The sequence below is a fragment of the Sesamum indicum genome, linkage group LG5 (assembly GCF_000512975.1).
Source record: "Sesamum indicum cultivar Zhongzhi No. 13 linkage group LG5, S_indicum_v1.0, whole genome shotgun sequence".
NCBI classification, from domain to species: Eukaryota; Viridiplantae; Streptophyta; class Magnoliopsida; order Lamiales; family Pedaliaceae; genus Sesamum; species Sesamum indicum.
Window position 1 is genome coordinate 5,576,703 of NC_026149.1, and position 12,747 is coordinate 5,589,449.

Consider the following 12,747-nt stretch of genomic DNA (forward strand, 5'->3'; position numbering starts at 1 on the left):
CCCCCCCCCCCCCCCCCACAAAAAAAACAAAAAAAAAAAAGAAAAAATAGAAAATGCTATCGAACCGGGCTGCAAACCTACCGGTTTGATGAAATAACGGTCCAATCTACGCAGCTATAAATATTGTTTTCCCATGTGCCCTAAAACCCAAAGTCTCTATATTTTGTTCTCACTGAATTCTTAACTTGAAAAACAGCTACGGTTTCGGAGGTTGACAGGTGAGAACAATGGGTAGCACCGCCGCAAGCGGCGTTGTTGACAAGGGGGTTGATTTCGCCAACTATTTCTGTACATACGGTTTCCTCTACCACCAAAAGGAGATGCTGTCCGACCGCGTTCGGATGGACGCTTACTTCAATGCCATTTTTGAGAATAAACACCACTTCCAAGGAAAGGTACAGATTCATTGGATAATGTACTAGTCTCTTTGCTGAATGATGTTGTATGGTAAACATATCTATGTTAACGCTTGGATAATCTGTTTCGACGCGTTGGAGGGGGTGTTTGAAGGTTTTCCTTCTCTTTGCTACTCAACTTATTTTGACATGGAAATGAGCTATATAAAGAGTTCTCAGCCACTGTGAGTTGATATATGTGTTGCTGAGTGAGTTTGATACTTCATCTTTTTTTACACTTGAGTGTATTGTATGTCCCTTTGTCCATAGTTCCACGATATTGTTATATGTTAGGGAGAAAATTTAATTTCTTAGAAATGTTTTAAGAGAAATGCTTATCCTTGCTTGCATTGAAGTATGAACTCAAATAGCTGCATTAACACTTAAACTGGAAATATACCTGTTGAAAGTTCTCTGTCTTTTGGTGATTTTGATGGAAATATTTGGACTGAGTTGATTTATCCATGGAGTAGACTGTTCTAGATGTAGGAACGGGGAGCGGAATTCTAGCTATATGGTCTGCACAGGCAGGTGCGAGGAAAGTGTATGCGGTCGAAGCCACAAAGATGGCGGAACATGCATTGGAACTTGTTAAAGCGAACAAGCTTCAGAATGTAGTTGAAGTGATAGAGGGATCAATGGAAGATGTTACCCTGCCAGAAAAAGGTTAAGTTTTATGTCATCTCACCATGATGATGTACTTCATTGTTTTATTTTTTTGTAAATGATTGCAGTTCTCTGACAAGTAAACTGAAACCTTTTTTCCTGGGCAGTTGATGTAATTATTTCAGAATGGATGGGATACTTCCTTCTGCGCGAATCAATGTTGGACTCTGTAATCTGTGCCCGGGACCGCTGGCTGAAACCAAATGGAGTCATGTTAGTTCCTTTTCTATAGATACGCTATAAGTTTCAGCTTTATATTGTACTTCCTGCCTTTCCAGTTTTTCATGCAGATAGTTGTTTCAAATTGTGCATATTTCACAATGGCCTACTTCGTGTTGGTGTGGTACAAATGTGCTCCCCCCAAACATGAAATCTTAATAGATCCATTCTTCCATGAATATGCAATCATTTCCTATATCTGGTCTTGAAGATGCAGCATATGGCTGTATTCTTCCATTTCCCATACCAAATTCCTGGCTTTCCTTCACTTCAATTCAAAGACATGTCCACTTGTTGTAATGGATATTTTGGCCGAATTATGTTGCATCACATGGGAAATGGGAGCACAACACGAATTTTGGATTTTAACTCGGTGAATGTATTCTCTTGGGTTTTAAGGGGAATGATGTTGGACCTCAGAAATTTACATGTGTTACTTTGATGCCTTTCACTTCTTAGAACATTCTAAATCACACAATTCTCCAAGAGGAAGGTGGTGCTTGAAGGCTCCAATCTAACACTGTTAATAGTTAGACCACCATCTTAATATCAAGAAGTTTTACTTCATACTCTGAAAATACTTCCTTGGGTTACCTTCAATTGATTACTCTAAATTATTTGGTTAGCCACTGAAGGTTGGAGGAGTCTCCACAGACTCCACCATTGGCGCTTCTCAGCATATCAACAAAATTCATCTTTGAGTTACCACATTAAAACTCAGGTGAACATATATACCCTATCAACATAAAATTTGAGAGCAGGACGCTTTATAATGTTGAACATATAGTATTCATCATCTGCGCCCACCATTACGACATTAAGGGCAATTTATTAAGGCATGAATGATATTGGATCATGATGGAGCTCAGGAGGCCTTTGAAGTATAAGGGTAGACCACACAACTACCGAAAACATAATTCAGAAGTTGGTATAGTTCAAGTAATATATAGCGCTGTTATGCAGTTCGGCATGTCCTTCAACAGGATAAAGGCTCTCGTTGTTATACTAGCTTCTGGTCTTTTTTGCAAGTCTCGATTTTCTCTTGTTTGTCACGCAGTAGAGTTGTCATATTTGGTAAGTCACCAATAGGCTATCACCTGCTATTGCAAAGAAAAAAGTATAATGGATCTTGAATTTTGGTGGAAACTTATTGCACTACTTCCTACAAGTTTGGAATATTTGAGGACCTTTTAAACAATTACTTAATACTTATGATGTTAAGGTTGCTATTAAGATTAGAATGGTGTCACAAGGCTATAAATTTAATAATTATTTGAATAAGTTAACAAATAATACATCAAATGTCATAAATAAAGATAAAAACAAAAGAGGCTTGCTGATTGAGCAATTTCAATAGACTCATGTCATGTTGCTTTTAGTTTCACAATTTGGTGGCCATGTTTGATTTGATCTGCTATCGCACAATTAATAAAGCTTAACTCTTGTAGGTATCCAAGTCATGCTCGAATGTGGATGGCACCTATCAGGTCTGGTTTGGTGGATCAGAAAATGAGTGATTATGAAGGAGCCATGGAGGACTGGCGTAGTTTTGTTGATGAGACCAAAACTTTTTACGGTGTCGACATGAGTGTTCTGACAAATCCATTTACTGAAGAACAAAAAAAATACTATTTGCAGGTTGGTGTCATAAGTTATTTAATTATATGTTCATGTGTGTGAAGAATTGACAACAAAATTTTTGTACCATTTCATTAGCATGTGATTACTTGTTTCTTTGATTGCCTTGATCTACTGTGGAACTCTGGCTTTCTGAAGGTGGCGAAGATGGATGGTGAGTGGTGGAGCAAAGGAAGAACACGAAAAGAAAAGAACAGACAATATATATATGTATATATATACACTTAAAATGTGAAAAGATTGAAAAGATAACATTTGATAAGACTGTTCTGGTGACTGAAGTTGAAGATGGGAAGTTCCTTCGGGTGTTATATTGTTCTGGCTGTATCTTCCTTATTTCTTTTATGGCTCTTTTCTCTGTCTTGTCAAAAGAATAAAATGAAATGTTAATTAATTAGCTAAGTGAACTCTTTTCGAATATATTTTCAATTTTGCAGCCTTGACTCACCTGTCTATATCCAGCTTGGGGTTATAATTGTATAAAGGCTGGATCTTGGGTTGCTTTGGTTTTGTAGAATGCGGTTTTTACATTTATTTCCCACTTTCTTTTGATAAATATCTTACTTGTTAGTGGGCACATTGTTGCCATGGTAAGGTTTTATTCATTTGGATTTTCCCGATCATCTTAGATTGGACACTAGTCGTCTATATTTAGTCATTTGGTTTCTTGTAATGTAGTTATTTCTTCCCCTTGTCCTGTTTGACTGTTCTTACATATTTCTCCTGGCTTGCATCTAGAACAACTGAGAAACTTAATTTGTTGAGTTTCTTACAATGTCATCTCGGTGGCATGCCTTCATTTCGTGGTTTTGAATTTGCATTTATGTGATATGGATAATCATTCTTTTAGTTTTAGTTGAGTTAATTGTTGGTGATTGCTTTCTTTCAAAATCTCCCTAACAAGCTCTGCTATTTGTACTTTGTAGACATCGCTCTGGAACAACCTTCATCCAGATCAGGTTATTGGCACGTGTATGGTGGTTAAGGAGATAGACTGCTTGACGACTACTGTAAATGATATACGTAATGTTCATGCAAGCATCTCGTCATCCATTACAGAAGAAAACATGAGATTCTGCGGGTTTGGTGGATGGTTTGATGTCCATTTTCGAGTGAGTTTTTTGCATTACTGATATCAAGCATTTGTGTGAGATCTTGCATGTTTTTGCTTAATTGACTTGGTTAATTTGATCTCCTAGGGTAGCAATAAGAATCCAGCTCAACATGAAATTGAGTTGACAACTGCCCCCAGTGAAGATTATGGTACACATTGGGGCCAGCAGGTTGGTAGTTTTTATATTCGATGCTTTATCTTGACATTGATTTTGGCGTCAAATAAAGAACCATGGATTAGCTAGATAATTAAGGTTTTAGGTTTGGCAAAGGCGATTGTGCGATTATTGGTACTCCTGAAGATGGAGTTTGGGTTGCCATAATATTCCTTGTGTGTGTGTGTGTGTGCTTTGTTTTGTCCTTTAGGCAGAGGGGCGGCATGAGTTGTGTCGCATGTATAGTTCAACTGAATGTGATTTCCTTTCGAATCCTCATATATCTCTTCGCATACTGCAGGTGTTCCTCCTACATCCGCCTTTACGCGTTCAACGCGGTGATGATTTGATACTTCAATTTTCAATGAGTCGCTCCAAGGATAATCATCGGCTGATGGAAGTAGACCTTAGCTGTGAGATGAGACAGTCAGGAAAGTCGCTCCCCGCATTTCAAAAGAAGTTCTTCATAGAGTGAGCCTGGGTTCTACTAAACTCTTGCTTATGCAAAATGATCTGCGCTGGAATGCTATTAGTTCAGATCAGCTGCTCATGACTTCCAAGTTTTGCAAGGTCCTTGTTTACCATTTTTCAGCCTGGCAATGTGTGGCTATTTTGTCTGTAAACCTCACTAATGGAGACCTTCCTAATGAGATGCTGGATTTAATTTTGGGGTAATTACACTGACACCCTGGAGTATAGTGAAATATGTAAACCACCCCGTCATCTTTCATAGTTTACACTCACATTCCTCATCAGTAAAAAAAGTAGCTGAAAAAATTATCTTTACCTAAAAAAATAGTAAAATTTATGAAGTACTTATAGGATTTTTTAACCACAGATTGTGTTAAATTTTTCAATTCAAATTTAGGTCCATAATATTATACTTAGATTTAAATAGCAATTTTGGGTCATTACCTTTTCTCTTTCAAAATTTTACTCGCCTTATTTGGATCATTATCTTCTCTTTCTAATTTCGACTCGCCTATGTTATGTTTTTATGGTCGAATGTAAGAAAATTCAAGTTAAATTCTAAAAGTTGAATCGATACAAAACTAAACTAATTGTTTTATATGATTAGTTTAATGACATAGACTAACTCCTTAATTTAATTCTTAAAAAACAAGATAAAAGAATATCAAATTAAAATATAAATGATTTATACAACTGGATTTTCAAATTCAAAATAATTTTGATTGGAGTAATTTAGTGTATGTCTATTAATTTTATGTGATATGATTCTAAAAGTTTTATCTTAAGTTAGAAATATTAAATTTTTAAGATTGTATAAATCAAAATATTTCAAAAGAGTTTAACCATTGTCAAACTTTTAGAGAAATTTTTATGAATTTAGACTAACAATTAATTTCAAATTTATCTTTTTACTAAAATATTGATGCTGATAGTATTGCAAAAAGTTAAGACTATGATCTTATTTGTAGGATGATAATAAATAGTAGTAACCATATATGTAATTGTAAAAACTTACAGGATGTAATTGAAATTAGTCCAAACTTTAAGAGGATTTATGTGATTATTAATAATTGCATTACTAAAGATTAAAATTGAATTTGTATTTATCTTTCATGCCGGCGTCACCAAGTTCTATCACTATCACTATCACTAACTAGTGGTTCTATTTATTAACTGATAGCAAATTTGAACATTTAGGTTGAAATTAAGATCAATAAATTTAAATAAGAGTGTAAACATAATTTTATAATTAAAAATTAAAAAAATAAAATAGCACACGTAAAATATACGAAATAGCATAAGGCTATTTTCACTTCCTTTTTAAAAATAAAAATAAAAAAATTACTATTTTTTTCCACTAGTAGATTTTTTAAAACATTCCCCATACGTTTCACGGTAGATAAATTGCATTTAATCCACTTGAATAATTATAACATATTGCCGAGTTGCCGTTCGAGCTTACAACATAAAAAAAATAAAAAATAAAAATGCCACTCTCTTATGAGGCAGGAGTAGTATAATTTTCATCTGAAGGCTTCTTCTCGGAAACGTTGCTATTACCTCCTCCTCCATTGAACGATGAAGACAAGATATTGCAATATGCAAGAAAAACATTTATAATTGACAAAGAAATGCCAAGAAACAAATGCAAAATGTGAGCCATGCATGATTTAGTACACAAGCCATGCATGCATGTCTCATTTTCAAATGTTCAGGGGGACTTCATTTTTTATTTTTTTTCCTTCTGGGGTATGTTTTGCTATTGGTGTTTTGGCAAGGACTTTATATATTTAACCCTACTTAATTGAAAAAATGTTGAGATTTTCATAATTTTATTTGCGTAAAAGAACATATCTTTTATTGTATACATATTAATATCGAGATAAATACAATTTACCTCTATAATACATAAAATAAGCAAAATGTTCACGTAAAAAAAATTAATAAATTATTTATATTTAAAAAAATAAAGCAAATTATCCCCATATATATGTAATGTGCAATGTGAAATGTGGCCACTATTGGAGTGGTGGGCAGCAGAGAATGAAGTGAGAGAGAAATCGTGGGCGGGTAAACTAAGTGGAGAATGCCAATTAAACTCAGTCATCAAAGTGTTACAACTTCCTTATTTTTCCCAAGAAAAAAGATTAGCAAACAAAATACTGAAAAGCAAAAAGCAAAAGCTTGAGAAGAGCAGCTTCCCTTCCATATTTGCTTACATTGCTCCTCCTGAACGCAAGTTAAACCGACTCATCAATAATGGCTATCCATCTATATATATATACATACATATCCAACTCACATCTATATATTGGAGGGCTTAGCTTACCACAATCTCTTGGTGTCTTGCATTTGTAACATTCCGTTCTGCTAGCATAATTGTGCATGCCACATCCTACCCTGCCCAATATATAGAAAAGGAGTCGATACTAGAGATCAAGAAGCAATCCATCATGTCCATAATAACAATATTATAGGAGTAAAATTGTAATTTAAGTCCCGTAAGTATGGATAGGTGGCAACCTTAGTCCTGTACGAATCCATTTCGACAATTTTGTTCTGTAATTTTAAAGATTTCGCCCGTTAAGAACTAAGAATATAATTTTCCCTATTGTATGCTTGACTCATGAAAATCTGCATGGAGGTAACGGTAGTTTATTAAGAAGATAGTCCTAATACAAAATAGACCAAGTTTAGATATCATGTCATAAGAATTAAATCCCGGATTCTTTTCACCATTTAATGTTTGAGATTGAACAAACCTGGTGCAAATCCAGTCACCAGTTTTCCAGCCAGGAATTGCATGGTACGCATAACCGGCAGAGGCCATCATTCCAGCGCCGTACCCACAATAATCCTTTGATGCACCACATCTGAAGCAGGTTGGTCTGCTTGCATAGTTATGCACACCGCAATTCATAGCGCCACAGTACCAGTCTCCTGCCAAAACTTCCGTTTTTTGTATTGCATATGAGGAGACCTCAGCCCCGGTGGCGTATTTCGGGCAGCTGCACCGTTGGCACGAGTCGCGTTTTCTAAAGTTGAGGTGCTGACATGCAGGACACATCCAGTCTCCTTCTCTGCTCATCTTGTGTCTAAAAAACATGCAAGAACAAGATTAATAAGAAGTAACGATGACGAGTTAACAGGCCGGTTCGTATAACATGGAAAAAAGTACGACTATGACGCAATACATAGACGAGGACGAGAGAAGAAAGGTTGCCTCACCTCAGACTGAATATGAAGCAGTAGAAGAAACAATTGCAGTATTTGCAGGAAACTGCAGATGAGATGTTGTAATATTGTTCAGAGTTGGCGAATTGGAGAATGGATGATATGGCTTTATATACTACTAAGACATTTTCTGTGGGACCCTAGTAAGATTGGATTCCAAAAGTAAAACATTGCCTTCTACTTCTTGGGAATTCTAGTCCAGACCCGACTCGATCAAACCTGAATGTTGTGTGATCGGTGGATAGTTTAGAATATTTGCTATGTGATTGGTTGATTCGGTCAAACTCGATTCGGGCAAGAATTTTCTCTACTTGGTTTGTTTGCATGAGAAAACATGGTGGGTAGTGAGGGAGGGTTAAAGTTGTTAACTCAGTAAGTGCATGCATACAAGAACCTGTTTGGAAAAAAAAACAGGTCAATAATGCTACTTTTTCCATGATTCCCTTTGCATTATTATTGAAAAGAGTTTGAAACATTATTCTGTATTCTGTACCCATATCTGGTTAGGCATTATGAGGGGAAGATGTTATATGTGAGGTGGCTGGATATTTCGTCTTTGTATTCTCTCGCTCGAAGATCAAATGAGGCGGCCAGCGCTCACATGGGTGCATACGTGTGCTGCCAAGTGCCAATATTCGTTACGAGGATTCTGAGTAAGCTGCATCGATCCCTTTGTAGATGATGAATAGGTTTTATATGGTTCCGGTTAACATGGTTCAGGTTAATGGACAAAAGGAGAAAAAACAGATAAAATCTTGTGCAATGGGAATCAGTTCCTCGTAATGCACATCCATTGGCAAATACCATTTTTCCTAGCATCGTATGATTCCTCCTTTTATCAGAATGCAATAATTCAACACCATCGGAAGATGGATGTCCACTGCATTGTCGCGTCTCCAATGGATCACTTGTAACCATGTCTGCGGGCGCTGTGTCTTCTGAAACAGAACCTTCTTGATGCCTATTTATCAGCATCTTTTACATGAATCAGCAGCAATAATGCATGTATACGATTCCTTGGAGCAGCCAGTAGCATGCATTTCATGCCTTGGAGCTCAAAAAGGCACACGGTAATGTAACAGGTCCCCTCCCGCTTACTGTAGTTTAGGATGCCAACCGCCAAATAACGCAATTTTCTGCAACACCTACGTACTTGGGAGAAAAGTTCTACTTTTGCTTCAGAGTAAGACGGGGTATATTCTGAACAACTTTTCCTGTCTGCAATAATTGACTGAAGAAATTGTTAGGCGGCTTTTAAAGTAGATGAGCATCCGCATCCAATATGGAAAGACCAGTAGTTCTCTCGAAAGATTCCTGATTGTTTTCGCGATTGTTAGTATTAATATAGTGAAAGAAATAGATCGAAATGAATGTATTAGTCAAATACTGTGATGAGCTATGCGTAAACTATGCGTTTCTGTTGGTTTCTGTTGATCAGCTAATTAAATAAAGCAGAACCTCAAGTATACGTCCGGAGCTGAATGTCATGAGAGGTTTTGGTAATTTTCCAAACACAAGCAGCGCTTGATTTACCTTAGATACAGATATTTAAGGTCCTATATTACAAGAAAAATATGCTGCATTGCTGAGCCAGAGAATATTTTCAAACATATCCCCTGTTTCTGCATAGAACAGAAAAATAAATCTGATAGCCTTTAGATAAACCATTATGAAAATTTGTTTCTGCCCTAAAGCTAACAGCTTTTTTCTTTCTTTCTGTTTTTTTTTTTTGAATTTTAGCTGGTTAACTAAGAGACTAGAAGCAGAAATACTATACATCCCTCAAGAATGGCAAGCAAAATATCCAGTAGTTTCTTATGCAGCAGCAACAGTGAATTGCCATAAGCAATCATAACAGGAAAATGGCACCTATCGTCAGAAGGATCCTTCTCTGTGATCATAGCCAAACCTGAGAAATCACAATCCCATTCGTTTTGGTTCCTGAATTGATAATACATGTTGAAAGCATAGGAAGCATTCCCTCGCACACTGAGATGATTACAGGAAGAACCGTATCCTAAAGACGTGCAATCAGATAGACTACAAGCGTAATCTATGTTTCCACGCAACTCTTGATCCGTATCCTTCACATGCGGGTTCAAAATGCACCACCTTCTGACCATATATCTCACACCTTGTACAGCCACTAAACCTTTGTTTGCCTGCACACCTGACAAATCCAACTCATACTTTGGCTTCCCATCAAACTCGAAAATTCCCCAGTGTCTCTCAAAGCTACCCGGATCAATGCTTTTGGCATTCTCATCAACAAGGCTAAACAGGTAAACATCTATTTCTCCTTTCCTAGCAGGTGTTCCTTCTCCACTCAAAGCATGCCGAACCAGCCCTTGGTTGAACCTCTTTGCATTTTCGATGTTGGCATGCTTGTCACCGTCAGTTGGCCAACCCACTTCTCCAACTATGATCTTTATATCAGGGTACCCTGCTTTGGTCAGAGCCCAAACCAAAGTGTCGAAATTCGCGTCAAACACATTAGTGTAAACATAGTTGCCATCCCTGAACGGCCTATTTGATCCATCAAAAAAGGCAAAATCTAGAGGGAAATACGTGTTCTGATAGAGAGATAAGAAGGGATAGATGTTAACCACAAACGGCGCTGCATTTGAATACAAGTATTGGACGATTTGAACTGTGAGGTCACGTATTTCCGGCCTGAAGTCACCAGCCGAAGGAACTTGATTTGATTCCGGGGAATAGTAAATGTCAGCATTGAAAGGTACGATTGCTTTGATTTCAGACCCCAGCCCAGCGCGGTTAATTGCTTCCTGGATGTTTCTCAGTGCTGGCAGTGTGTGTTGTAGGTAGGTGCCATTATAGGTTTTCAGAAATGGTTCATTCCCAACAGCAACATACCTGAAAATTTACACTCATGAAGCTAACTAAACAGACAAATATGTCGAAACAATACAAACCGAAACTAGACGAAAAAGGGGGTATTCTTCTATATTTGTAGCAGTCATGAAAGCCACCTCCACCCCATCTCCTTATTCTAGATAAACAACCCAAAACATGTCATGAGAAAGAATTAATTGCTATAACTGAACCTGATATTGACTCCTCCAGGGTAAGCGTAGGCAGTGAGGTTGGCTTCCACCCAAGACGCAGCGGCACCCGGGTCGAGGCTCATCTCCTCCAGCATGTAATTAGGCACTGCAAGCATGACTTCAATATCAGTCCCACATAATGCTTCCAATATACCCTCATCAGCTTCGAACAGCTTCACCTTATCGAAACCGTTGTCTTTCAGCATATCAACCACATTCCGAGCAGGCAACTGGTGCGACGCCATCGTCCCCCAGTTCACTCCCACACTACTAGTGGCCATTATCACCATGCTCATCATCACAACAAACAACAATAACACTACATTGTAATGACATAACTGTGACTGCATTTCATCCATCCTCACCACCCTTGTCTAGCTTGTAGACACTTGAATTCTTGATGTGTTGGGATCCAGCAAGAACAGAGAGAAGACCTATACTTCTGTGGCTAGTCTCAAATTCTTGAGTGGGGTACTGAATCAGAGGAAGAGACAGAGACTTCCCTTCTTTCTTCTTATGCTCACAAACGTGAAACTTCCGGGTGATTGCATCGATCGCCCCAAGAAAATGAGCAAGTAGAAGATAAAGATGAACAAAAGTTGGGGCAGAAGATTTGAATAACAGATTCCTTTCTTAATTCTGTTATTCGGTTATGCATGCAAATAGACCCACTCAAAAAGTGTTAATGTCCGGACTTTGAATTATAGTAATATATATAATAAAGATGAACATGCCAATGCCAATGCCATTGCCATGCGCGGAAATTCAACCAAATAGGATTCTACCAGCAACAGGGATTAATGCAGACTTCACCTACACACACACACACATATATATATATTCATTATTAAAGTTTCTTTTCCTTTTTTCTCAATTTTCAATTTGTAGGTTATCTTCAGTGCTGGGATTGGCTTTTCTATGCTGACTTTGTTGGTCAGTTTAGATGGGCTTAAGGCAATTTACCGCAGTACGTAAATAAGCAAATTACTCCTATAATAATAAAAATAATATTTTTTTTTCTTCTGATATGTAAATGAGCAAATTATCCGTATAACAGAAAAATAACAATTTATACCTTTGTGTTTTTTTAAAATGAAGCAATTTACCTTCAAATATAAATTTTGCTTATTTACTATATTATAGGGGAGTTGATTTTTTTTTTTTTTTTCAAAGATGTACGTGATATCTATATATATGTTAAATAATTAACATACAAAATGCAATTAATTTTGAAATACAAAAATCAATTTAATGTAATTTACTCTCATGTGATATTGTAAAAGAGCAAATTATCTTCCTAAAAACAAAAAAGTAAAATAATTTACCTCATTCTGTTTTTTAAAATACAACAATTTATCTCTTTGTGTTTCATAAAATGAAGCAATTTACATTCCTAAATAGGGAGGTAAATTGCTTCATTTTAAAAAACAGGAGGGTGAATTGTTATGTTCGTTTTTTTATAAGGGAGTAATTTGCTCATTTTCAATATCATAAAGACTCAATTGCATTAAGCCCGAAAACATTAATATATAGAAGTGCAAATTTTCCTCAAGACCCCTATTTTTTTTTTAAAAAAGAAAAATTACCCTCTCCCAAATAAAAAGAAACCATATTTTCCTTTTTTGTTTTTTTAAGTCCAAACGATCACATTTAATTAAAATTCCACTAATTAAAACTATTGGAGCCTGTCTGGTGATCGAACAACTATTGGAGCCTGTCTGGTTATTACACATTTTATTTGATTTCAAGTGTGTGCATGCATGGCATACGCATTTACAGAGCAAAATAAAT

General features: G+C 36.6%; 3 protein-coding genes across 3 annotated transcripts; 1 reads left to right on the forward strand and 2 right to left on the reverse strand.

Annotated features, from left to right (window-relative positions):
- LOC105162103 (protein arginine N-methyltransferase PRMT10) lies at positions 138–4,916 on the forward strand. Its single transcript, XM_011080041.2, has 7 exons — positions 138–395; positions 869–1,061; positions 1,169–1,274; positions 2,729–2,918; positions 3,845–4,030; positions 4,118–4,201; positions 4,488–4,916. Exons 1-7 carry the CDS (start codon positions 228–230, stop codon positions 4,659–4,661), a joined length of 1,101 nt encoding a protein of 366 aa, XP_011078343.1. The 5' UTR covers positions 138–227; the 3' UTR covers positions 4,662–4,916.
- LOC105162104 (zinc finger Ran-binding domain-containing protein 2) lies at positions 6,738–7,968 on the reverse strand. The gene is made up of 4 exons (XM_011080043.2): positions 7,886–7,968; positions 7,420–7,752; positions 6,987–7,057; positions 6,738–6,886 (listed from the first exon to the last, which is right to left on the reverse strand). Exons 2-4 carry the CDS (start codon positions 7,743–7,745, stop codon positions 6,873–6,875), a joined length of 411 nt encoding a protein of 136 aa, XP_011078345.1. The 5' UTR covers positions 7,746–7,752; positions 7,886–7,968; the 3' UTR covers positions 6,738–6,872.
- LOC105162105 (glucan endo-1,3-beta-glucosidase 8) lies at positions 9,410–11,735 on the reverse strand. Its single transcript, XM_011080045.2, has 2 exons — positions 10,957–11,735; positions 9,410–10,765 (listed from the first exon to the last, which is right to left on the reverse strand). The coding sequence occupies exons 1-2, from the start codon at positions 11,313–11,315 to the stop codon at positions 9,640–9,642; spliced, it is 1,485 nt and encodes a 494-aa protein (XP_011078347.1). The 5' UTR covers positions 11,316–11,735; the 3' UTR covers positions 9,410–9,639.

Bases quoted from the DNA above. Each gene is read 5' to 3' on its own strand.
- LOC105162103 (XM_011080041.2), top strand. From the start codon at position 228: ATGGGTAGCACCGCCGCAAGCGGCGTTGTTGACAAGGGGGTTGATTTC. The intron at 1,062-1,168 runs GTTAAGTTTTAT...TTTCCTGGGCAG, and splicing joins TGTTACCCTGCCAGAAAAAG to TTGATGTAATTATTTCAGAA. The intron at 2,919-3,844 runs GTTGGTGTCATA...TGTACTTTGTAG, and splicing joins AAAAAAAATACTATTTGCAG to ACATCGCTCTGGAACAACCT.
- LOC105162105 (XM_011080045.2), bottom strand. From the start codon at position 11,315: ATGGATGAAATGCAGTCACAGTTATGTCATTACAATGTAGTGTTATTG. The intron at 10,766-10,956 runs GTTCAGTTATAG...GTAAATTTTCAG, and splicing joins CCTGGAGGAGTCAATATCAG to GTATGTTGCTGTTGGGAATG.
- LOC105162104 (XM_011080043.2), bottom strand. From the start codon at position 7,745: ATGAGCAGAGAAGGAGACTGGATGTGTCCTGCATGTCAGCACCTCAAC. The intron at 7,058-7,419 runs GTTTGTTCAATC...TATATTGGGCAG, and splicing joins GGTGACTGGATTTGCACCAG to GGTAGGATGTGGCATGCACA.